The 27,910-nt window shown below is 41.6% G+C and overlaps 1 protein-coding gene across 2 annotated transcripts; it reads right to left on the reverse strand.

Annotated features, from left to right (window-relative positions):
• Nucleotides 1-310: 310 nt before the first annotated feature.
• Nucleotides 311-27,777, reverse strand: LOC137281772 (intraflagellar transport protein 81 homolog). Of its 2 annotated transcripts, none has more exons than XM_067813383.1 (14): nucleotides 27,703-27,777; nucleotides 24,961-25,121; nucleotides 23,981-24,084; nucleotides 19,842-20,022; nucleotides 18,401-18,556; nucleotides 17,476-17,586; nucleotides 16,865-16,949; nucleotides 15,349-15,512; nucleotides 9,814-9,909; nucleotides 9,029-9,175; nucleotides 8,330-8,479; nucleotides 6,820-7,038; nucleotides 5,045-5,289; nucleotides 311-879 (listed from the first exon to the last, which is right to left on the reverse strand). In XM_067813383.1, the coding sequence occupies exons 2-14, from the start codon at nucleotides 25,102-25,104 to the stop codon at nucleotides 615-617; spliced, it is 2,067 nt and encodes a 688-aa protein (XP_067669484.1). In that variant the 5' UTR covers nucleotides 25,105-25,121; nucleotides 27,703-27,777; the 3' UTR covers nucleotides 311-614. The 2 variants fall into 2 exon arrangements, with proteins under 2 accessions (XP_067669484.1, XP_067669483.1); XM_067813382.1 differs by having other exon boundaries at nucleotides 338-879; nucleotides 19,842-20,031; nucleotides 23,984-24,084; nucleotides 27,703-27,776.
• Nucleotides 27,778-27,910: the final 133 nt, after the last annotated feature.

Raw genomic sequence — 27,910 nt, forward strand, 5'->3', positions numbered from 1 at the left:
TTTCAGAATGCAGGACACTGTGAGCTCTGAACACCAGGACAGAATATTTTACCAATTTATCACTCATTGGAAGAAAAAATATTTCACCACTGAAACACTAACATCCAGGTTCATGTGCTTAAAGATTTCAAGGCATTCGGGTTATTACTGTAGCATACTGACTACCAGAGCTTGGTATCTGCCGTAGGAGAGAGGCACCCTCAAGCATATATGTAACTCTTGATGCAATCTGCACTGACTTTATAAAATTTACTTGCATTTCCCTCAAAGAGATCCCTTGATGAACTAAGATTTCTGTACTGTACTGATCTTTGTTTTCTCTATTTGTTCACCCTTCTTATTCATTCACAGAAGTCCCCTTCGTCACTGAAGTTTACCGCTCCCTTCCCCTCTCTTCATCCCACCCGTCTTTACCCTCTGTCCAGCGGCATACTGCCCACTCCTTATAGCCCCTTACAGTCTCTCCCCCATAGCCCCTTACAGCCTCTCCCCCATAGCCCCACCTCTGTCCCTCTCCAGCTATGGTGTGAGCCTGTTCTCAATACTCCCCAGTTAAACCCACAGCCAATCCCAAGAAGTCCCATCCATACCTCCAGCAACATACTGCCCACCCATTACAGCACAAGCCTGTCCTCCTCATGATAGGTGGGAGCCTGTTCTCCGTACCCTCCAGTTGCACCCACAGCCCCGCCACCTCCCCCCATGGCTGCTCCCCCTCGCTCCAGGATGGACTTCTTGCAGTCCATGAGCCTCTCCAGGTCTCTCCACATCTTCATCTGTCTCATGTTTGGTTCATGGTTGTCGCGGACCATCTTCTGCCGCTCACGCAAACCCCGACTCAGGTTCTCTTGTTCCTGGATCTTCTTGGAGAACAAGTCTCTGAAAAAGAGGACAGCGCCAATCAGTGAATATACCACACAGCTATAGACATTAACCAAGTCAATAATGATTCACTGACTGACTAATTGTTGTTTAAAGCCACACTAAGAAATATTGCAGCTATATGTAGTGAGTGAGTTTAGTTTTACGCCGCACTCAGCAATATTTCAGCTATATGGCGGTGGTCTGTAAATAATCGAGTCTGGACCAGACCATCCAGTGATCAACAACATGAGCATCGATCTGCGCAATTGGGAACCGATGACGTGTCAACCAAATCAGCGAGCCTGACCACCCGATCCCGATAGTCGCGTCTTACGACAAGCACAGTCACCTTTTATGGCAAGCATAGGTTGCTGAAGGCCTATTCTACGACGGACCTTCACGGGTCTGCAGCTATATGTAAGTAATCGAGTCTGGACCAGACAACCCAGTCATCAACAGCATGAGCATCGATCACTGGGATGTGATGACGTGTGTCAACCAAGCTAGCCAGTGTGGCCACACGAGCCTGTTCAGTGTTGCTATCTATGTCAAGCATGGGTTGCTGAAGACCAATTCTAACCAAGATCTTCATGACACTCAATAATGAAGCAACTAGAGCAGGCAAACTGGTGGTTGTCAGACTGGGTGAGCTATGACTGGGATAACATACTGTGACATCATACAACCACTCATCCTTGTCCTCATCTTGTCAAGGGAGTTACTGACATGAATGGACTGGGTTAGAATTTCTGACAGACATTTTGGCTGGACAAATGAGTATACTCAAGTACTGCATAGTATACTCAAAATTGGGTAATAATATCAACATGTGATTCTTAAGCTGCCCTTCAGAGTTTGGTTGGGTTGACTATCAAATGGGCATCCATTGATAATTTCCCAATCTTTCACATCACTGATCTTAAGTAATCTGAAGCACTGATTATCAGTCTAATCATAATAGCTGGTTGCCATTTTGTTTGAACCTGTGCAAGTGTTGTTTGCCTGCTTAAATCTGGAGGGACATAGGCGAGATATATCTGGAAATAGCCACCAGTGGCACTACGAATGAGTCCAGAAATCCCACCCTTGACTGTTTGAGGTCTCCCCTGCCTTGGGAGGATCCTAATCATCTTCAAACTGTGTCCTGTGACCTATGTCATGGAGTGAGTGAGTGTGCTTTTACGCCGCTTTTAGCAATATTCCTGCAATATCATGGTGGGGGACACTAGAAATGGGCTTCACACATTGTACCCATGTGGGGAATGGAACCCGTGTCTTTTACTGACAAGTGAACGCTTTAACCACTGGGCCATGACTCTCCCCGCTATGTCATGGAACCTCAAACAGTGACAGTAACCCACCTCATGGTCATCTCTTGAACTTGCATATCAATAAACCTACACCAACCCCTAAATCCATGGTCAGGGTCCTCGAGGTCCTTAACAGACCGCAGCTAATTTCCATAAAAATATTGCTGACCAATAAAACACTGGATAAAACTACGGTTAGAGAACCTGGTTTGCTTAGACACCAAGGCCATGAATACACAACGTATGTTACAACAAATGTAACGTATGTTAAACCTAAGTCAGTGTCAATGGACATAAAGACATACTGATCAAAATGATCTCCGCTATCATTTTTTTCATGTTGAATTTCTCTCCAAATCTATCAATCAAAGATCAGTGAGTCTGGAAGCCATGTTGCTGCCACAGGTAGCCATGATTTAGTCTGGTTTGAAATTCACATTTGGATTGGTTCCAGCAGCAGAGCCAATCAAATCATCATTTAACAGGAAGGGATCCAGTTAGTGGTGGTCTACTAAAAGGCGTTTGAAATACCTGCCTGCCCGACTGCTCGTGACGGGTTATAGTTAACATGGACTGCCAGATTGTCACATTCACCTGCCTGACGATCTGGACTGCCAGATTGTTACGTTCACCTGCCTGACGGTCGGGCTGTATGTAACAGGGACCGCCAGATTGTCACGTTCACCTGCCTGACGGTCGGGTTGTATTTAACATGGACTGCCAGATTGTCACATTCACCTGCCTGACGGTCGGGTTGTATTTAACAGGGACTGCCAGATTGTCACGTTCACCTGCCTGACGGTCGGGTTGTATTTAACAGGGACTGCCAGATTGTTACGTTCACGGTCGCGTTGTATTTAACAGGAAATGCCAGATTGTCACGTTCACCTGCCTGACGGTCGCGTTGTATTTAACAGGGACTGCCAGATTGTCACGTTCACCTGCCTGATGGTCGGGTTGTATTTAACAGGGACTGCCAGATTGTCACGTTCACCTGCCTGACGGTCGCGTTGTATTCAACAGGGACCGCCAGATTGTCACGTTCACCTGCCTGACGGTCGGGTTGTATTTAACAGGGACTGCCAGATTGTCACGTTCACCTGCCTGACGGTCGCGTTGTATTTAACAGGGACTGCCAGATTGTCACATTCACCTGCCTGACGGTCGCGTTGTATTTAACAGGGACTGCCAGATTGTCACATTCACCTGCCTGACGGTCGGGTTGTATTTAACAGGGACTGCCAGATTGTCACATTCACCTGCCTGACGATCTGGACTGCCAGATTGTCACATTCACCTGCCTGACGGTCGGGTTGTATTTAACAGGGTCTGCCAGATTGTTACATTCACCTGCCTGACGGTCGGGTTGTATTTAACAGGGACTGCCAGATTGTCACATTCACCTGCCTGACGGTCGGGTTGTATTTAACAGGGACTGCCAGATTGTCACGTTCACCTGCCTGACGGTCGGGTTGTATTTAACAGGGACTGCCAGATTGTCACGTTCACCTGCCTGACGGTCGCGTTGTATTTAACAGGGACTGCCAGATTGTCACGTTCACCTGCCTGATGATCTGGACTGCCAGATTGTTACGTTCACCTGCCTGACGGTCGCGTTGTATTTAACAGGGACTGCCAGATTGTCACGTTCACCTGCCTGACGGTCGGGTTGTATTTAACAGGGACTGCCAGATTGTCACGTTCACCTGCCTGACGGTCGTGTTGTATTTAACAGGGACTGCCAGATTGTCACATTCACCTGCCTGACGATCTGGACTGCCAGATTGTTACGTTCACCTGCCTGACGATCTGGACTGCCAGATTGTCACGTTCACCTGCCTGACGGTCGCGTTGTATTTAACAGGGACTGCCAGATTGTTACGTTCACCTGCCTGACGGTCGGGTTGTATTTAACAGGGACTGCCAGATTGTCACGTTCACCTGCCTGACGGTCGGGTTGTATTTAACAGGGACCGCCAGATTGTCACGTTCACCTGCCTGACGGTCGGGTTGTCGGGTTGTATTTAACAGGGACCGCCAGATTGTCACGTTCACCTGCCTGACAGTCGGGTTGTATTTAACAGGGACCGCCAGATTGTTACGTTCACCTGCCTGACAGTCGGGTTGTATTTAACAGGGACCGCCAGATTGTCACGTTCACCTGCCTGACGGTCGGGTTGTATTTAACAGGGACCGCCAGATTGTCAAATTCACCTGCCTGACGATCGGGTTACAATTCAGACATGCATATGAAGACATTCATCTCATTTCAGGATAATAAATCACCATTAATGTGATCATAAAATAAATGATGACTTCCTATTGGATGTTAAACTATGTCACTTGCCCACCTAAATTTTTTGTGGGCAAGTAAGTTTTGTTCAGGGCTGGCAAGTTTTACATCTAACCAGCCCTGAGGTCTGGCTGACATTACTAAGAGTTTCATACTGCGTAGCATATCACCATAGTGACAGGGGCTCAAAAATATGTTGAAAAGTCACTTGGCACAAGGCAAGTGACTTCAAAAAAGTAACTTGTCCTGACTAATTTTCCACTTGCCCTGATTTTATGACACAATGCATGATGTTAATGTCTACTGGACTATTTATTGAAGAGTGATAATTTCACTCTCTATGGGCTCTACTTTATAATTATAACTTTAATAGCTTCATTATGAGCAGATATGAAATTAATTCCAAGATTATTTGCAGTTTCAAACCATAAGTGGAAATTATCTAGTAGTCCACGGACAAGTAAGATACGATTATCTGATTGCCAGAAATGAGAACTGACTTGTCCCGGAGGTCAGACGATGGAATTTTTGAACCCGAGTTATCCACCATACTGCAGGTGGAAGGATAAAGACTCACCTCATGGTCCGTTTCTTCTCCTGTGGGTCGGAGGAGACGTAGGCCTTCATCTCCTCCTGCACCTTGGCCTGCTGGATGGTGAGGATGTTGATCATGGAGGAGAGGTAGTGGTAGCGGGACTCCTCGGCCTGACACTCCTCCTGGTAGCCTCGAACCTCCTGCTCCAGCCTCGTCATGTTACTCTCCAGCCCAGCAGATGTACGGTCATAGGTTATCTTCTTGGCCTCGTGCTCGGGCTGCAGTTGCTGGAGAGGGACATAGAAGAATGAAGAATTTGGAACATAACTTTCTAGAAAAACTGTAATAGTCTGATTTATGCTTACTTAAGCAATATTTGGTGTGGTGGCATGCAATATTTGGTGTGGTGGCATGTGAGCCCGTGCACAGAGCTCAGGTCTCAAATCAGTTGAATCTAAGTAATGTCAAGCTCTGGAGTTCTTAAATGGGTGGCTATGTTAGAGAGCTTGACTCCTGAGAGTTTCAGGGGTGTCAGTCCTGCCCTACAATGAAGCACGTGTGATACATGTGGTCACATCTTAGGCACGTGAGTTTATTTCATACTGCAGGCGACTCAGCTTGTCCTAAGAGGCGACTAATGGGATCGGGTGGTCAGGCTCGCTGACTTGGTTGACACATGTCATCGGTTCCCAATTGCGCAGATCGATGCTCATGTTGTTGATCACTGGATTGTCTGGTCCAGACTCGATTCTTTACAGACCGCCGCCATATAGCTGGAATATTGCTGAGTGCGGCGTAAAACTAAACTCACTCACTCACTCACTATTTCATACTGCCTTTGTTCACCCAGCAGAAAAAGGGCAGCCAGTTATATACATAATGTCATGTGACTATAACCTTCTAGAGCCTAACAGACAGCTTGGGTTATCAGGGGTAATAAGAATCAGATTCTGATTAAGCACATAAGCAATCACTTAGATGGTGGGTGGAACTCATGAGCATGTATTGTAAATCACAAAATTTTTTCAAGTGGTGGCCAACACGTTCTTGAATCATATTTTTGCATATTTTTGTGACTTGCCTAATTCTCAAAAATATAAATGGAACCGCAACTGAAAGTTCCCCTAAAGTAAATTCAATCACAAATTAAACATTGCCATTAATCTTGAACTAACCACGGCAGAGTACTTCCATTTGTATTCCTGCATTTCATACATCTGGGACACCCCTTCAAGTTGAGTGAGTGAGTTGGTTTCAGATATATACAACATTTGATGAATCAGTTTTACCAATGCAGCTTCTCTTTCAGAGCTGCGTATAGTGCAGCTGTGAGTAGCACTCCAGTTCTTAGGGCCAGACAAGGCACCTTCTTGATATTTTAGCTTCAATATATCAAAGTCGAGATCTTGTGCTTTTTTCTTACTTTTAACACAAGCACTATGCGATACAACACTTTGTTTTGACACTTTGTCTTTTCAATTATTATAATCTGGTACAAACATTGTCGTATGTGTTATAATATTTTAATGTGTGTAATCAAACCCTGAAAACACAAAATTTTCTCCTCTAATAAAGCCCCCCTGCAGAGACAGACGCATTCATGTTATACACTGCAAGAAAGCTTATTGTGTCTGGAATGTTGCTGGACAAAAATATTCCAAAACTAGATATTCCATGGCATGTCAGTTTAAGGCCTGAAATGACAATTTTCAAATATGTGCCACTTTGGTGAATATGTTGAAATAGCTACGCTGGAATACATCAATTTCAAGACACAGACTTTACTTCTGTACTTCCCACAGGCTGGGATTGCTAACCTGTATTCTCTCTCGCAGGGGTCTGGTTTCTCGAAGCACCGGCGCCAAAGTGTTTCTTTTCTCTGCAATGGCTGTGTGGAGCCTTCGGACCATGTCTGAGATGTCGTCCAGGGTGCGGCCCTTGAAGTCATCCATCTCACTCTTCATGGAGGACACCTTCTCCAAGTCTTCCTGAGTCTGGCGGTAGCCCTCCACGCCCTTCTTCCTCTCAACTGCAGACTGTACAACACAACAGGTATATGAATTATACATCCATATGGATCAGGATAAGTGAGCTTATACACATCAATACAAGGCAGACATGTTTGGGCATGTTAAACAATCCATCCCCCATCCCAGCCACAATTCTCTCATATTACTGTAGGTAATCTGCAAGAAGAAACAGGAAGAAGTACGGGGAAACAGCACTAATAAATTCTATTGCGGCGACTGAAAAATATTAGGAAGCTACAACCTAGATGAGACAGTATCTCTTCTTTATTAGAACCCAGCATCAGATATCTAGAAGAGTACAACATGGCCTTTGAGTGAGTCAGTCTGGTTACTCCTCTGTAAACACTACTTCAGTTATATCAGTACCATCACCGATGGCTGATGGAATGATATAGATCCAGCTGGGGTTCATGTCATCCTCGATATCTCCAGGGTATACGTTCCGATTAGTCTCCACTATACCGTGGATGCATCTATGGGTTGGCCCGAAAATTTTATTACCTCCCTTTGCTGGCTCCGCATTCTCACAATAGCCAATCAGCTAGGCCGCTGTTATAACCGAGCTTCCAAGTGTCAGCAAAGGTAGTGGTCGCAACTGCGAAGGTTTGCTCACAGTGCGACTCAGATTTTAGGGAAATCATACAAATTGACAGGTCCGAAACATTAAAACAACATGTGCAAGAACTCCTTCTACCTCTTCCAGAGAACCTCTGTATGGTTTGTGTTGCCAAGTTTAATCGGTTAGATTATTTAAATTGGTTCACTCAAATTCCCAGCGTAGACACTCCAACTCACTCCAACTTAATGTGGGAGCTAAAGGACTGTTCATGATTAATGGCAAGGAGGGAATGATAATGTATGCACCAATATAAGTGACCCCTAACACTGCATGGCATGCACAAAATCAGAACTTGTCCCCATGCCCAGATTTTATGTACAAAATTGCTGAGCTTCCCCCACTCCATCTTAACGTGTACGAAACTGATGTTCCCCATCCCCACCTCCCCAGAGCAATACTAGTGACCCCTCCACCCACAAAATCTTCATTATCACCACACAGCACACCCCAACATCCTTAGCTACCCCTTAGCTATTATGAAAGGTCCAAAGTGGGACAAAAGTTATGGTAACAAACCATTAAACATGATCATGTCAAGCAAGGTTTGAACCGACAATACCTTGCTTCTGTCAAACCCAAAAGACTATATCTGCTCAGCTTATTGTGGCAGGTAAATCCACTACACCATCCCCGCCTCCATATGAACATGGAACATATTCACTATCATGCGTTCCTCACCAACTGTGCGTTCATGTGGTCATCTCTCTGTCTAAGGATCTCCTCAGTGCGAGACAATACCCCCAACTCCGCTCGCAGCTCTGCCAACTCTTGTCTCTTCTTTTTGTACACTGTGCTCTTTGACCGCAGCTTGTTGACGTATCTCTTGAACTGAAAGCAAACCAAGGCATACAAGGAATATGTTGATCTTTAGTTTGAACAAGAATCCTTCACCAACTCTCTTACTGCACCAAAAACTACTCATGTCTTCTCCTACTCCTCAAGGTAAGATTCATCATTACCTGACATCACCCACTCCAATGGTGGGACCCGTCAAGGTCCGGGGTAGAATAGGCCTTCAGCAACCCATGCTTACCATAAAAGGCGACTAACGGGATCGGGTGGTTGGGCTTGGTCATTTGGTTGACACATGTCATCGGTTCCCAATTGCACAGATCGATGCTCATGCTGTTAATCACTGGATTGTCTTGTCCAGACTCAATCATTTACAAACCACCACCATATAGCTGGAATATTGCGAAGTTTAGGTTAAAATTAAACCCACTCACGCACTCCCTCCAATTGGGGCTTCTCTTTTGAGCACATCTCTCTTCTAGGTAACATTCATAATCACCTCACATCACCCGCTCCAACTGGGGCTTTCCTTTTAGCATCCCCTTGGCATCACCTATCATCACCCATCCCAACCCTGTTACTTACATCTTCTCCCTTAAGCACCTCTCCACCCTCGGCATCCTTTACTAACTCCCTCTTCTGCTCCGCCTCCTGCATGACATGATTGTACTCTTCCCTCATTTCCCTCAGTCTCTCGGCAGCCGCCTCCTTCTTGTGGGCGATAATCCCTGCCTGGAGACATAATATCACGTCTTCCAGAAAACCACACATTGCTAATGCTACCATAAAACACCGATGACAGCCTGACAGGAAAAGTCAATAAATCTATGATTTAGTTTCCATGTAATAAACTTCCAATTATATGAGGTGAGCTTCTTAATGATGACATATTGTAAACAGATTTCACAGCATTTGATTAACAAAATGACTTCACATTAATAGCAGCTAGTGCTCAGCGAAACAAAACCTTCTCTATAATGAAGTCAATTAAGTTTTATTCATTGTATTTATATTTCAGGTGGAATATTAGTACTATGAATTCAGAAAATAATCATACTGTTGTTTCATTTGTAAATTATTAACAAACATGAGTCATTTACGACAGTTGGTAAGTATTCAATAAGAATTCCATTTACAGTGTTTGAAATTCAGGGAGAAATTCTAATTCATGATTGACGTATTAATGGTTTACATGCCATGGGGTCCAAGATTCTAATATAAACTTTTACCCCTACTTTGTTCAGGAAATACCTCAGTTTTGAACTGGCTTTCATTTGTCGGCCTGTTGAGACATATTTTGCAATAACCCATCATATCACTGTAGTTCAGGAAACATTCAGAAATCCATGCCAGTGAGTTTCTAGGTTTACCTGTTGGCGGAAGAGTGACAGTTTGTCGTCTGTGGGTTCGTTGCTCATCATTCGCTTCTCGGTCAGCTTGTTCACCTCGGAATTCAGCTCTGTGATCTGTCAACATACAAGTTAGCAGGGCTGCAATGAACATACTATGTTGTGAATATGATACATATCACAAACATAAACGTAAACAAACAATTCACAAATATATTGTACTAAAGTGATTGAAGCTCATGTTGACAGTGCTAATATGTCACAGCAATAACCAGTGATCTCAAAACTTAAATTTTGTGTGCACTAGTTACAACTGACAGTACCAAGTGCGGTCTCGGCAAACCAACATGAGTTGCGCTCCTGCAATACCAGTGCATATTATACTGTTGCATATAACACATGAACTCCCTGACATATGTAATTTTCTGAATAAAATTGATATATTATATATATCCTGACTCATGCTTACTGCTTATCTCCTCTTCCCTGGCAAAGGTAGTGGAACACCTGAAATCCCTTGAAGTTCTCTTTTAAAAGAAGTGGACGTACAATACACTCACCCACGTACAGCCTCCCCTTTCCTGCGAAAACATTGACTGGTGAGTTTACCATAGCAAGATGCCCAGCATTGTAAACCGGTCAGGACATGAAACCATGACTTAGGAACCGCTGTCATAGACGTAGTAGTAGGCATCTTTGTCTGGTCATATCCTGAGGTGACGTGAGCAGATCAAGTAGACATTATCACTGACATAGTGATAACGGAGAGAGTAGAACTTGTTCTAATCATCGGCTTGAACTTCGACCTATCGATCCTGGGACATCGATGTATCTCAACGTAGTGATGAATCAAATCCCGAGGAGTTAGACTCTCAAGTCATTCGAGCTGAGTTAGCAGACAGATGGTGAAGTCCAACTGTAGACTGAGTTGACTTCTCCCATGATGAGCTTGTATGCCATGAAGATGTGTCATTCTTCGTCTTCAGATCATCAACGCTGAATATGTTGACATTCCAAGGAAATCTATTAAAAGCTGGCTGGCTACCCGATCAGAAACTGCCATTCATTGCTGCAAGCCTCCTGATAGGCAATGTTGAGTCTGCTGTAGAAGATCTCTATGCCGTCTGAACAATCAAATGACACTGTAGACTGCTAATCGTTCTGACCCTGATCTTCAATGTTTACCTCCTGAACGCTCCAGTATTAAACTTCTCTCGTTCTCTGGACCCTGGAGAACTTGGACTTGTTAGTGTAACACTGACTTGTCTGCTTGAGCACCGTTGTCAAGGTGTCGATGGACTTGATCGTCATGACTTGTCTTGGGCTACCTCTTCAATCTTGTTGAGGGAGTAGATTCAGTCCTGCAGAAGTTGTTGAAACTTGGATGCTGACTTGAATGTTACTAACTTCTCAAAAATCGTAGATATAGGAGCCATCACCGGAAACATTAACACGTCTTCCTTCTTCATCCTATAAGTGTTGGGTTAGTTGGAATCCTTGGATGGTGAGACCATTCATGATCCACGATGTGACTTCCGAGTCCGAAAAGAGGGCTTCCTCCGGAGATGATGATCGGTAGTATCTGTCTTCATCCTTCCATGAGTGCGACACATTTGATGGATGCTGATGATCCTTCTTATGTGAGTCCAGGTCTGAAGGAGATGGAGAGTGCTGACGGCGCCTTCGACGAGCTGTGGAGACTAATGAAGATCTTCTTCATTGATGAGTAGACCTATGAGTGGCATGTGAGTGCACTCGTTCGTGCTGGCTCACTCACTCATCTGTGCAGGTGCACTCACACGAGCACACTTGCCCGTGTGGGTGCACTCACTCAACGTAGGTGGATCTCTCTCTGGACTGCGACTGGATGATATGGACGATGGTGACGATCCTCCTGAGCAGGAGCGTGCATATGCCTCCTCTTCATCCTCTGGAGTGAGTGAAGATCTAGTTGAGTGCTCACACAGCGCAGCATTCGACGTAGTTGAAGATTGTAGACTTCCAAACTCATGATGCATGAAGGCATCTGCGCCGAACGACAGTGTTGAGTGCAGTCATGGCTGACTCGTAGAGGTGTCTTCTGTGATGACTGAGGCTGCTGATGAAGTCTGTGTTGTCTGACGACCCATAGCAGTAACGATGCAGATGTGGTCGATCTAGGAGCAGCAGTCGACGTAGCTGAAGATTGTAGACTTCCAAACTCATGATGCATGAAGGCGTCTGCGCCGAAAGACAGCATTGAGTGCAGTCATGGCTGACTCGTAGAGATGTCTGATGTGATGACTGAGGCTGCTGACGAAGTCTGTGTTGTCGGACGCCCCGGAGCAGTGACGATGCAGATGTGGTCGTTCTAGGAGCAGCATTCGACGTAGCTGAAGATTGTAGACTTCCAAACTCATGATGCATGAAGGCGTCTGCGCCGAAAGACAGCATTGAGTGCAGTCATGGCTGACTCGTAGAGATGTCTGATGTGATGACTGAGGCTGCTGACGAAGTCTGTGTTGTCGGACGCCCCGGAGCAGTGACGATGCAGATGTGGTCGTTCTAGGAGCAGCAGTCGACGTAGCTGAAGATTGTAGTCATTGTTCTTCTTCAACATGACCTTACCAAGCTCACGTTGGATGCAGGCGTCTGCGTCAAATAGCTGCATTGAGTGCAGTGACAGCTGCCTCGTAGAGACGTCTGCCGCGATGACCGAGGTTGCTGACGAAATCTATGTTGCCTGACGATCCAGAGTGGTGACGATGTAGTCTTGGCCGATCTAGGAGCACTGTCAACGTAGTTGAAGATTGTAGTCTTCGTTCTTCAACATGACCTTCCAAGCTCATGTTGCATCAACGGTGGCTCATCGTAGATATGTCGTTCCTGTAGAGGGATGATCTCGTCACCACAGGACTTCTTTGTCAAAGAGCGTCTATTCTGCGATGACTTCGTCTTCGACGACAATGGTGATCTAGACTTTTGACGGACCCGTTCCTGATGAAGTACTTGTCTGTGGTCTAGGGGACGACTAACTGGACCCAAGGTATAACCCCAGGGAACAAAATTCAGCACTTAATGAAAAAAACGGATACCTGAAGCTAAATCACCTGATTAGACATGACTAATGAAAGTAGACGTTACCCGTCCCTCGCATGCCTGTGAAAAGAACGAATTTATACCATAAATTCTGAAACAGATACATTTCTGAAAAATTCACAGCAAATAGTGGAAAAACATAAGGGTTTACACGACAGAGAAACTAAAAGCGGGTTAACCGCTGACAGTCGTAATTTACACTGTAAACACAATTTCATCAACTGAGACTAAGTCTTGGTTCATGAAATATGTGCTACATCAACACACATTAATCATGAATATACAAATTGTGATACATATACATAAACCAAATACCGCATACAACATAAATATACTTAAAGGACCGAAATAACTGAAAAACTTCGCAGTAGTTGAGACTCCAGGTAACTTCAACTGCCCTCATCGAGCGATAAGGAGAGAGTGAAGAACATGGCAGGTCACATGACCAGTTGCGCGGGAAAGGGGAGGCTATGTGTGGGTGAGTGTATTTTACGTCCGCTTCTTTTAGAAGAGACCTTCAAGGGATTTCAGGTGTTCCACTACCTTCGCCAGGGAAGAGGAGATAAGCAATTAGCATGAGTCAGGATAAGGAAGAATAAACATCATAAATACCTGGCCATATTTGGTTCTGTGGCCACGAATAAAAAATTGTATTCATGAAGGGCCGCGATTCATAGTCACTGTATGTGTGCCTTATAGTTAACACATAGAACAGTGTGCAATGGTGAGCGAGTCAGGTATACCTTTCAACATGCATTGCACCACATGAGATTTAGCCCGCCAAAAAATAGACAGCCTATTAGGCACTATATTGTTAAATGAAGTATACATTCATAACATGGTTACCAGAGGTTACCAGGCTTACTGTGCTTTGAAATATCTATAAACACACATCGAAACATGTTTAGAAAATATTACAAGGCAGACCATTCTCATGTCCAATTCTTGTATTTACTTGTCAGTCCAGCTGTAGTGTGTTTGTTTGTTTGTTTGTGTGTTTTTGTTGTTTTCGTAGTTGCACTCAGCAAAAACCTGTTATAAGCAGCGGTCTGAAAATAATTAAGCCTGGGCCAGGCAATCCAGTGATCAACAGTATGCACATCTATCTGCGCATCTGAGATACAATGATATGTCAATCAAGTCCGCTAATCCTTGGGACAAGCATGGCTTGTGGAAGCCCAATTCTAACCAGGGCCTTCAACTGTCCCAACAGATTTGTGGAAACTGGTCACTTGAAAGGGAATATAAACAAGATGGCAGCCTGACTGATATATTGCACAATCTTTAAACTTCCTGCCTGATTGACCATCTGGAACTGTCTGCTTTCATGTTGAATGGTAGATATGGTCTGGTAGATATTTTTACCCTTAACAGAAAATATTTCATATCGGACAGGTTCTCTTGTTGTCAAATTGATGTGTTTAATGTATTATTATAATCATGTTTAACAACTTACGATTGGACAGTTCATGTTACGATAACTAATCAGTCACTCCTGGATTCCGCGGCAATTTTTTTAAGAATTTCGTGGCAAATTTTAAGCAAATTCTGCACCCTATTTTTAAATATTCTGCAAAACATTCTGAGGATAAAACATTTAGGAAAAGCAACAAAAACATTACACAGACGTTCATAGTTTAATTCTAAAACACAGATATAATGTCAACATTTGACAGTACACATCATATCTTGAGTACGTTTGATGACCAAGCACCCACACCTTTTTCTGTGTTTGAGAATTAAACACTCGCTGAAAGCTATTTTTCTCCTCTCATTTGTAACTTAGATGCAGACCAACAACTACCTGTTTCATGCAAATAACAATTTTATATTTAAACAAAATCTGAAATAATTTCAATTTTCAAAATGATCGATTTTGAGAACGCAATTGCAGTGTCAAGTTCATCTAATATTATTTGAAAGATGTCCCAAACATGCTTTATTAATAAAGTATCTTAAATCATGATAATTTTGAAAATGTTGTCACAGTAAATATGTCAGTTCTTTTTGTGCATAACCGATCCGACATTTGACACTGTTTCTACTTTTCATTTCGGCTGTCAGTCCGTTTTCACTCAATTTTTAAAATAGCAAATTCTGTGGCAGAAAAGTGGCAAATTCTGCACAGATTCTGCATTTTCTGCGGACCAGACGTTTTTCTACATAGAAAAGTAAATTCCGCGATTTTTTCTGCAACAGCGGAATTGCGGAATCAAGGAGGGACTGATGAATCACAACACATGTACTTGCAGTTTACATAAACTTGGTGCATTGCCTGTCAAAATGGATAGTGCCATGTAGTTCACTGTGATGCCTACCAAACAGTAAAGTATTCAGAAACCTGACTTGTTTTGTGTTTTCACTCTAGAAAACCGAACAGGCAAGTTTTCCAGAGTTACCAGTCCGGCTTGGAATTTTGGTAGTTTTAAACACTGCTACTGTGGCAACATAAGACAAAAAATAAGTTTACAGACTGACCTGGTTGTTGAGGTCATCGAGGTCAGACTGACCCATGGCGGGCACAGCCACGACCTTCTGCAGGTCCTGTACAGCCTTCTTGCGGGCAGAGATGTCCTTGGGTAGTCTCTCCTTCACAATGTAGCCATTGGCCCTTGTCTCTTCCTCCAGATGTTGCATCAGAGCTGTAATATCATCATGGCAGACTCAGCAAACAGTTCCACAAGATGCAAAAGGGTAAAAGTATTTGTCATGTCTCCATATTTGCAGGGTTTCAATTCGTTTTTAAATAGGTACATGCCAGAGAGCCACTTGTGTGTGGATACAGGCATTTTATACATCAACATTATCATAAATCTGTTTGTGTGACTGGCATCACCTTAATTGGTGCTAAACATCCAAGGTAGATGTTGCTAAAAAGGTTTCTAGCATACATGTTTTGAACATTTCAAGGTGTTGACTTTTCTCGCATGGCAGGGCAAGGCAAGACAGAGTGAGTATTGTTTCCTGTCAAAGCAATGTGTCAGGTGTATCATGACAGAAGTGTAACAGTGGTGGGAAGTATGAGCAACAATCTACACAGTGTGCATCTGACCCAGCAGTGTCCACGAACAGCATCTGACCCTCTGACAAATCTGGCAGATTCGCCAGTGGTCAGACAGAAATCACCAACCTGCCAGCCCCAGTGTCTGACTGAATATTTCACAATGTCTCTGTGTGGAGTTGTTATTTGTGGCATGTGACACTTGTTTGCTGTTTAGAAATCTTAGGTTTGTTATCAAATAATGTTAATAATTTCAATGCCAATTATAAGAAATGTTAAATCTGAAATATTTGTTTAAATTTATTCTGTGGGTCCTGTGAATTTTCAGTGGGTCACACAGACATCTGAAACTTACAGGACCCAATCTCCTGTTACTTTGAAATGCCATCATGAACACTGACTAGTGATTAAAATTACAAGTACACAGTGGAACCATTACATCCTGCACTCCTTGAGTGATAAGGGGATTTGCCTGATGACCTTGTGGACTGGTGACCAGCAAGGTGTACACAGGACACACTATACACTGCAACACCTGAGGAATTTAAGGTGCTTTGACTAGATTAATGGACTCACTGCCTAGGACTGGATTTGCTCTTGGGTACCAGATTACACTTATGGACTCACTGTCTGGGGTGGTTCTTCTTAAGGGAACAACACTACACTTATGGACTCACTGTCTGAGGTGGGTCTATTTAGGTGTACCAGACTACACTTATGGACTTGGGGGGAACATGACTACACTCATAGATTCACTGCTTGGGGTGGCTCTACTCAGGGGTACCAGATTACACTTGTAGACTCACTGCCTGGGGTGGGCTCTACTTCAACCAGACTACACTTATAGACTCACTGCCTGGGGTGGTTCTACTTAAGGGAACAAAACTACACTTAAGAACTCACTGTCTCTACTTAAGGGAACAAGACTACACTTACAGACTCACTGTATGCCTTGGCTCTACTTAGGGAACCAGACTACACGTATGAACTCACTGTTTGGGGTGGCTCCTACTCCAGCCTGTCTGATCTGCTGAAGTTGAGCCTGCATCCGCTTGATCCTCTGCTCCGAGTGCTGGATCTGAGGAGACAAGGAGACTTGTACATGTATCAATATTGAAATACACTAATGGAACAGCACCTGCACATCATTCAAGTAGAACTCCGCACAGCCCAATACTAGTCTGAATACAGCTGGCGCTGTTCCACCAGCCACTTGTCACCCCTCGATGGGAGAGTGAAAGTGTGGCATGATATTGTCTTAAACAACTATTTCCATGGTCAATTCTAAAACACCAGATTTCAGATCCTGTTGGTACAGCGCCTTCAGGATCAGGTGTCTTTTTGACGATCTGTGCACTTATCCCTATTTTGATAAATTTAATCATACATCATTGTCATTTGGACCCAAATGGACTGTAGAAATGGACTCACCAGATCAGGATAAGAACAAAACTAAATACACTGGCTATTGGGTCCAACTGTTTAATTGTTTACTGCCGCATATAGCAATATTTCAGCTATATGGCGGATGTCTGAAAACCATTAATTCTAGACCAGACACTCTGGTGATCAACAAGGACATGGTGTACATCTTTGTCACTTACGTTCATTAGCTGTTCCTGTCTCTGAGCTGCAATCTTCTTCTCGCGGTCTCGCTCCAGACGCAGGTTCTTTGCCACATTCATCATCACCTGGGAGTTTGGATGAGACTCGACCTACACAACAACAAAAACATCACTAACCTTCGCACTTCAACATGGCAGTTGGATAAACATTTTTATTTCCACAAAACATATCGACATACATATCGGGGTTCATATATTTCATATGATGCCCTAGGGCAAAATATCACTTTGTCATGGTGACGTGACATCATAACTATGGCATAACGTCACGTTTCTGCTGTGAAGTTGAATTCTACATGCAGCGACAGCGGGTAGCCAGTCTGAGTTAAAAGTAGACTTGGGTTCATTTTCCTCAATTTGACAACTCTGGTAATAGACAGAATATTATATTTGGGACCATGACATACTATGTTTACGACGCTCCTGCATAAAAATCAGTATGTCGCTCGCTCTCGCTTAGGAAATACCAACATTTAAGCACTCGTGTTGCAAACATGGTATGACATGGGCACTTACATAATATCCTCTATACGTAGGACAGCAGCTAAGTGCTTGGATGATAAACTTCCACAAAGACTTTGACAGTCGAAGCAAGAAGATGATTGGATCTCCCACACTTTAATAGAGGTTCTTAACTGAGGCACTGCTAAGACCCTGCAGAGTTCCAGATAATTTTTCAACAGGAGGAGTATGTATGCCTTATTTTGTCAATATAAGAGTAGCAGTAAAAGTTAGAGTACTGAATGCAATGTAATGGTGTGTAAGTAATCTAATGTTTCGTTTCATATATTATATACACCACAACATTGCTATTCTTGAGTAAACAGATCAATAAATAATGAGTGGAAACCTATTAAGATACTGGTAGCTAAGAACGTATCTCTGGGCCACTGTCTGAACATACCTTGCGTCGAAGTCTCTCAATACGCTTGATGAGCTGTTCCTTCTCATCCTCCATGTTGGCGATGTCTTTCCGGATCTCCCCAGTGGTGTGTCCAGAGTTCCGCAGAGACTCTGCCTGTTTGTGGAGCTCCTTGAACTGCTCCATTATCTCCTCATACTGGAAGAGTGAGTGAGTGAGTGAGTGAGTGAGTGAGTGAGTGAGTGAGTGAGTGAGTGAGTGAGTGAGTGAGTGAGTGAGTGAGTGAGTGAGTGAGTGAGTGAGTCTCAGCCAGCAAAGGTGAGTGAGTTGAGTTTTATGCCACTTTTAGTAACATTCCACTGGGGGTTTGGGGGGTGTGGTGGCGGGGCACACCAGAAATAGGCTTCATGCACTGTACCCATGTGGAGAATTGAACCTATGTCTTTGGCAAGACAAGCAAAAACTTTAACCACTAGACTACCCCAACAACCAAAGTCAGTGAAGGAGAGAATAATTTAGATTATTTAGAGTTGAGTGGGTGGATGCATTGGTATGAAGCAGAGCAGAGCAGTGAGGAGTGGAGTGGAGTGAAAAGGTGAGGAGAGGAGAGAAGTGGAACAGAGCAGAGTGAGTGAGAGGGAGGGAGGAAAGGGGCAGACAGGTTTGGGATCAGTGGTTAAGAGTGAGTGAGTTGAATTCACAGTCTCTCCAGAATTGAGACCAAGATGTGACATGAACATACAAAGTAATGCATCTCTATGAAAAGACTTTTCTACATTTTCTTTGGTTAACACAGCAATATTTCACACAGCAATATGAGAGGTAGTAAATATTCAAGTCTGAACCAAACAATATCATTTAGTTATGAGCAATAATCCATTGACAGCGCATGATGACGTGCAATCCACCAACTCACAGATACTGTCTGATCCCTCTAGATGACATTAATATAAATCCGAGTTAGAACAGTTCTTCTTTAACCTATGCTTGTTGTATGCAACTAATGACATCTGGTGGTCAGACTCGCTGACATGGTTGACAAGTCATCAGATCCCAACTGCATAAATTGATGTTCATACTCTTGATCACTAAATTTGTCTGGTCCAGCCTGGATTATTCACAGACCACCACCATACAGCAGGAATACTGCTGAGAGCAGTGTAAAACACCAAACCAAAACATGAGTCATCAGAAAATGACAACTCCTCCACATATTTGAAAGAACAAATCACCTCACAGTTACTTAAGTTTTGGGGACTAAATCCAAAATTGTTTCCATGGAAATAATGATATACAGAAATGACAAAAATGACAAAAATCTGTAAATAGCAAAAGGTACCACTCTAAGATCTGTTTGATACATCTACCAAGTTTTGCTAGAAGATATCGAATGCTTTTTGAGTTTTTCAACACATGAATCAGGAAAAGCTTCACAGAACTTAGTACTATAATATAAGCATCCACTGTTTCCAAGACAACAGACCTGGTTATAGATGGAGACAATGTCCTCTTCAGTCATAATGGCTGCTGGGACCTCGACTTTCACCAGGTATTTGGCCAGGTAGGCTCTCTTCTGGAGGTCGTTGACCCTTGGTAGCATCCATTCTAGGATGGGGTATATGATCGGCTTTTCTCCCTGCACCAAGCCAGCTCTGAAGGCACTCCTATAGAGGGTAGACAACAGTGTCAGCTAGGGATTTTAACAAATATACAAGTAATTCCCTATAGAAATTCTCCTACTTTCAAGTACCCTTGAAATCTGATGGTAACAAATACTTCAAAATGTTAAAAACCTGTGCAAACACAAAATTCCATTTTAAAAATATGCTTTGCAAATTTCCAATAAAACTTTCAAGCACTCTTGAGAGAAGAGTTTTTGTATTTAATGTTAAACATGTATATCAGATTCTGCATTGATTCGAAAAAAGCAAACGGGAGTTAATGCCAGCATTCTGGAAGCAGTTCTATACGCTCAAACAGTCAAAGGATGAGTAACTAGAGTTCAGTCACAGGTTAGAACAGAAAATAACTTAAAGAAAAATAGCAAGGTAAATGTAAGGATTCTGTTCTGGGAATCTGCTAGGGGTAATGATACTTTCATCCAATCAAAGTAGAAAATCAGGACGCATATTACATATAATGCTGTACAACTAGTTTGTGCAGTCAAATATTTCATTAATGTGGTACACTGTGACTTTATCTCCCGTACAATAACTGTTCACTAAAACATGTTTTCTCTAGGTAACTTGATTAATTGTATCTGATTCTGACTAATGAATTATTATTATTATAATAGGATATTTATACATAGCACACATATCCATGCATCTAGTGCTTGCTCAAGGTGCTGGTATTTGTTTCCCTCAATCATTGGATGTCAATCTCAATGGCACATCATATTATCAATCTCAACTCCCTGGGGAGTATACAACTCTTGCTGCCACTAGGCACACCGAGTTTATTGTGGCTCTCTCATCTTAATGAAGTACCCAGTTGACAGCTGGGTGGACTGCGACACATAGTCACAGCACTTTGTCCAAGTTTACTGCACATTGATGTACCCGCAACTAGGTGTTTGAACGTATTCTTGTGGCCACATCTGGTCAAATACCAACAGATTTGTGGGTTTTTTCATAAGTGCACAGGGTTGTGTATTGTACACTAGGGATTTATGAGAACACTGAAAAAGTCTGCACACAAAGTCGACTCCAAGGTTCTTTGAATATGTTGGTAATATATATTACCATAGCACATACATTAAGCTGTATTTGATCCCTCATTACAAAATTGTATATTTTCCCCTTTTTCTCACTGTCCATTACTAAAGAACAAAGCAGCAGGCAAGCAATGTTATTATTGATGATGATGTTGCTTTCTAAACTTTTATAACCTTGAGTACAAAACAGTCTGTGAATTCTTTTTGTTTGTTTGTTGTTTACTGCCGCACTCAGCAATATTCCAGCTACATGACAGCAGTCTTCAAATACTAGTAATCAAGTCTGGAACAGACAATCCAGTGATCAACATCATGAGTATTGCTCTTCACAACAGGGATGCCATGACAAATGTGTCAACCAAGTCAGCGAGCCTGGTCACCTGATTCCGTTAGTCGCCTCTAATGACATGCATGGGTTACGGAAGACCAATTCCAACCTTTACGTTCACTGTTGAGCTGTAGCTCAAGAGGCACCAGATTTGAATAAAGGTATCTCCTCAAGAAAGAACCACCAGTTTCAGCAAACAGAAAGCCAATCCTATATAGCATGAGTAAAGATGTTAAGTATGTATATCAGTAGGAGAGTGGAAAGTTCTAGAATGTTCTACACTATATTAACGGCAGAATATAGGATCCAAGGTTCAACTGATCTATATTTAGTGAAGACAAAAGCAGACTTACGGATCACTGAAAATAGAAAGGTAGCAGAATTAGTACACAGCCAAATATACTGAAAGCTGAACATGACATGTCCATTTTATAAGGGGTTGTAATACAAAAAGATAGCATAAATGTATATATTGTCACAACCAGTATATATACAGTAGTAACTTTTTGCATTAGCAACCCCAGTTTGTTCATTAAACTTAAAATGACCAATTAATGTGCAGTAATATCACCTAGTGTGTATTAATATGCAGTAAGATCTGATGCAGTCCAGTCTCGTTAATCCGACATCGTCTGTTGCACAGCAAATCGTCAGATTTAAAGAGGATGTTGAACTAAATAAATGAGACTAAATCACGTTTTTTCAGTTTCTTACCAACAAAAGCGTTGGATAAAGCCATTTACTGGCTAAACGGATGTTGGATTAACGAGATTTGACTGTACTAGCAACTAATTTTTAGTATATTGTGGATAAAAGCTTAAACTTAACAGACTAAGACATAATAGACCTTTACACTTAACGGATCCTCACAGAAAAAAACACGAATCTGACAAAACAAAACCTGAAACATAACCAGACCCTAACACAACAGTTCCCGATATGGCAAAGACAACAGTGTGGCCTTCAGGCCATAGTCTAAACCTGTTTCTATGATCTAACTGTTTCAGTAAAAATTAAAAATACAAGTATATCAGACACTGATATACATGACATCTGAAAGAACAATTCAAATAAAGATAGACTGATTATTCCAATAAATACATAGAATATTTCTGGTTTATGTCACAGAATACATACAATGAATCAGAAAGAATAATTCAAATAATTTCAACAAACATCAAAGAATAATTACAGTAAACATCAAAGAAGCATTCCAATAAACACTGAAGAACAATTCCAATAAATACTCCAATAAACACTGAAAAATAATCCCAATAATTCCAATGAATACCAACTTGTAAAGGAAACAAAATCAAGCAGTGAACAAATATTTCTGATCAAATCTTACTCCTGGTCCTCTTACTTCCATGAAACAGAATAACCGCAGCAAGAACTTGTGAAATACATTAACATCAATATGAACGAAAACACTTAACCTTCCGTTCAGTATGTCTTCAGTCCTGGGAGAACTGTGCAAGAACCAATCAAAGTGGCTAGTACACCTGTTGCCCATCACTAGACAATCAAGGTTTTTTCAGGGAGACCAAAATTAAGCCCAGTTTAGCAGAAAACTTATTGTATCAATAACTGTTGAACTGTTTTGTCAGAGTAGAGGGTATTTTGACATAGCTTTCATTAATGCTAAACAAAACATCAAAAAGTCTTTCCCATCTTTTTTTCTGCTCCTGTTTTGAGTTAAATAAAAGGCAACTGATTTTCATTTGTTACAGTTATTAGAGTTAGTAAGTATCACTAGCTGACTAGCTTGGGAGCGTCCCTACATCCTGCAGACTGACATAAATTTCCAAATTTTCCATCTCTCCTACCATTGCTGGTAATGATACCAAGAAGAGCAAAGCTTAAATGCTTAGTTCAAACCTGGGCCCTTATTCTTGAAACATTCGTAGCCCTAAGAATTCTTAACTTTGATCGTAGCCAATATGCTAAGAATGGGCTTAAGAAGTTTGTAGGGCTACGAATGTTAGGAGAATAGCTGGCAACAACTACTAGAAATGGGAACAGGGTGTTCCAATTTCAGAATTTGTACTGCCACTGGTTGCAAACTTATATATCCACAGAGCGTCTCAAAAGGGGAACTAAATCAGTGTAATTGCAGATAATTATCTGAAGGTTGTGTACTAGGGCTGGAATGGGTCCAAATGTTCCACAGTGGGTACCTTCCCTACCCGGATACCCACTATGTTTATCAAAGTTGTAAGAAATGACAACATATTCTTCAGCTTGGAATAACAAATTACATTATTGATGCTATAAGTTACAGGTCCTGGTATTGAGGCAGACACCCGGGTCCTACTCATACCTGGGTTACCTGACCCATCCCACACCTAAGTACACGTGACCATGCCATAGTGAGGTCAGTATCTTCTGACAATGTATTTTGGATAAGATTCAAACTTCTGTCCCACTGAATCATATTCAAACAGCTTACAATACCACAATGAAACGTCATCATTAGGAAAATTCAGCCGATAACTGTTTACTTATATGATTAATTTTTACTACCAAATGAAGCTGAAATTGTCGGAGTAATAGTTATCAGATACTGTAGTCAACTCACAAGTTGCTGATTTCTGTTGGGGGTTTGTACTTGAGCACTCTGAGAAGCTGGAAAATCCTAATGGCTGTCTGGTCTGGACTTTCCTCGCGGATGTCAATCTTTTGCTGAAACACATTACATTCAGACAATCATGACAAGGACACTACTCTGGTTACGATTCATTCACATATTCTGTGAGTCATACTATTTCTCTTTATGGGATACATTCAGAATTCATATTCACGTAACCATGAAACAGGCACTTGCCTTCCACTGATTTATCTGTCTGAACTTGAAATTAAGGAGACAAATGAGACGGCCTCAACTGTTTCATATTTAGATCTATGCTTAAGGATTCAGAGTGAGAAAAATGTCTCCATAAAGCTGTATGATAAAGGGGATGATTTCAAATTTCCAACAGTCAACTTCCTTTTACATAGCGAGCAATATTCCAACAGCTCCTGCCTTCAGAGTTTACATTTCAAACCTTCTGAGGTACAATCAAACACGCTCTTTTTATCAGAATTTCAAATAGCATCATGCCACTTCATTCTCCTTCCACAGTGGTTACTTGTCACATCTTCCTACGTAACCTCTGTTTTAATACGACCCTTTCATGGTGCGAGTGTTCAAGACTTTTGATTGGAGGCAATCAGATTTAGTAGTGCAATCAACGGCCTTGTTTCAAAAGTGATTGTTCGCAAGATCTCGGTAATTTCCGGATGCATCGTGAAATCTAGAACTTCTTCCCGAGCGCGATACTCAAATGTTTCTAGACAGAACTCAGTCATGTCATATTTGTTTCTGAACACTGCTTGCATTTGCCAAGTTGAATGTAAGTCGATGTAACACATGTTCTGATTGGACAGAAAAAAGGGAGATAAATCTGCTGCCATTTTTCGTTGATGTCAACTGAAACATAAGGCGATGACTGCCATTGTTGTGATGGATTACTTGTTGACTTTATAAAAGTATGTGTATATGGTATTATTTTAGCTCACCTTTGGGTCAATGAGGGCAAGAACATCATTCAGAACCTGCAGGAGCTGCAACGGCTCCAGGGAGTCAAAGGAAATCAAGTTGTAGTTCTTGCTGAAGGGCTCCTTGGCCAACTCCTGCACTATGAACTTGAGCTGCTCACTCATGGCTGCTGTCTAGCTACCTACAGGCAAGAAACAAGGAACACTCAAAACATTATACACTGTCACTGTGGATAACGACTTCTTTATTCTAATAAGTAAACAAACAAAGCAGTTCAGTAAGATGACACGACTCACTCAGTCAGTGGTATGCGATTTTGTTATGAAAAGACGATACTCCAGTAATTTCTCATCAGTGACAAAATGGCTGAACCACCACTGAACTGGAGACGTCCAAATGCAGCCCTTACCTTGACTGACAAGATCAAGTTGATCGACAATGCTGAGCGGCTGCCGGTTGTGAAGCAGAAGTGCTTTGTTGTTAGAAACAGTGACAAACAACTTTGTACTGAATCAGCGGTTTGCACAACACAAACAAACCGACCTCAGGGACTATTTCCGCAAGTAAAGCATGGCCATACTGTCAATCAAACCATTGAATAAATAAATTAATCTATACAGTACATGTTTACTTGTTCATTTATTCATTTATTCATTTAGTTGTGTCTTTAATCATGAAAGTACTGTGCATGTGTATCTCCTGGTCAAGGGAGCTAACTCTTGACTCTCATCAGTCCATTTCGGACTCCTCGTAATTCGGACATGTGACAGGATGAAATATTTGTAAATATTCTGTGTTATTATTCTTTAGTTTCTCTTACCCCTTTCTCTCAACTTACAATCACCCTGAGCACTGCCACACAATAGCCAGACCAAGCGCTCGACTTACCGTCCCTTTATCATGGACCTTGTAAGCTTACTAGCTGTCTCCTGTTTAAAGTTTGCTGTCTACTATCAGTTGAGATTAAACACTACTGGTCACAAAGCACATTTGGATGATTTGGACATTTAGTTTGTTGGAGCTCTCGGATTATTTCCAAAGGATACTCTCTTTCAATTCTTTTGGTAGTTTGTACATATTCATGTCATGTGTACAGTTTGTTTATGCTTTGATAATTTGGCTGCTTTCTCATATTGTTGGTATTGAGTAGTTTGTGATAATTAGTTGTTTTCCAGAATGCAATGTATTAATTATTAACAAATGGTAAATAATTTGGTAAGTTATATATGTCAGTGTTAAACTTAATCTTTACATAATATACAGTTGTTGCATGAATGTGCGATGTATAAATGTGTGATGCGTGAATGTGTATGTTATGAAATGTTATGTGTAAATGTATGAATGCATGTGTAAATGAATGAATGCATAATTTGTGAATGTAAGAATGAAGCAGGGTTTCACCAATAAATATACTTTAAGTGTTTCTCATTGATCAACAATCCTTAAACATATTTGTTTGCATTGTTGTTGCTGCCACCCGATTAGTCTGCACAGTGTGTGTATATGTTTCATTTATTCTTTCAGATATAGCTGTATTGCTCGTGTAGCTCTCAGTGTTACCAACTCATCATACACAGGTCCACACACTTGATGGGTTCACCGTGTTTTATGCATTATGTAATGATTACTTGATAATAAATGTGTGATGTTAGTTTGTTTCTCCATCTGATATGATGTGTACATACATACTTGTGTTCTATGTATGAATTAGAGTACACTAGTATATGGAATCTGCTGTCAATTAAGTGTTAAGGCAATGTGTATGAAATGGCTCAGCAATGATAACATTCTGTAATTGGTTATATATATACAGATTATAATAATGACTGATATTATCACTCACATATTGGTACGCTGTGTCCAAAGGATTTTCAATTGTTTCAGGTGTTTTTTCTACATGATCATAAATAAAGGCCATACTGTGAACACCACCATGTCTGTTCATATATTGAGACAGTTACGGTTTCAGACACAAATGCTGGTCCCAGTCGAGTCCGAATTAGACAGCTTCCACTGAATATAGCAAGACAGCGGAGGCGCTATAGTGAGATAATTGCTCCACAGCATTGGCTGGTGTTGTGTCCTGTAAACTGCATTCTAGCTGCTTTTCAAATATTTTCATACAGGTGTCAATAGAACAACTTTGTAAGAGTTTCATAAAAATCAATTTATTGTAAAAATCATGCAATTGTACACTAAACTTGATTTTCTGAATGTTTCACTTAGAAAATGCACAAAATGGAATTCTCACTGTCGGGTGCAGTATAATTACTTTGATCATCATAATGTTTGAATGGTATGAAGGTATCATCACAAATGAATAGTATGAATATTCCAGACAATGATGGATGTGCAACATTTGTCATCTTGGATTCATTTTTGACAAATCTCTTAAAAAAAAATCAATATTTATCCGGTGTCACGAAATGGTTCTATCATCAGTGCAATTGTGTGCGTTAAACAAGAATCAAAAGATTGAATCTTTAAATTTCATGAACATGTAAAGACTATGACATAATCTTGCCATGTACAGTGCAGCCTTGGTGTTACTTGGTTCAAAACTTTTGACTCCATATACAAATATTCGACAAGTCGTTGGTAACCAATGTAAACTGAACTTTCTGTGTTACAAACATTAATCAGTCTTCTAAACAAGTACTAAATCATATCAATGTCAGCATTCTTTGATGACACTTTCTGAAAATATGAATCCTTCATGTACATTCACACATGTTACCCAGAAATAAAACAAGTCAAGTCACCTGTAATACAGATTCTGTTTCGATCCAGTGTATCCCTTTCTCGAGCAGACAAAAATGCAGCCTCGTTTTCATGTGGGAAGTACTTCCGGAAAATCTAGAAGCGGGATGTTATATAAATTATTTACCATTACTTTTCAATAAAGATCAACCTTGTCACAAATTGATGAATAGTTAAGCCACATATATTTTTCAGATTTCAAAGTATACG

The sequence above is a fragment of the Haliotis asinina genome, chromosome 4, assembly GCF_037392515.1.
Source record: "Haliotis asinina isolate JCU_RB_2024 chromosome 4, JCU_Hal_asi_v2, whole genome shotgun sequence".
In the NCBI taxonomy this organism is placed as follows: Eukaryota; Metazoa; Mollusca; class Gastropoda; order Lepetellida; family Haliotidae; genus Haliotis; species Haliotis asinina.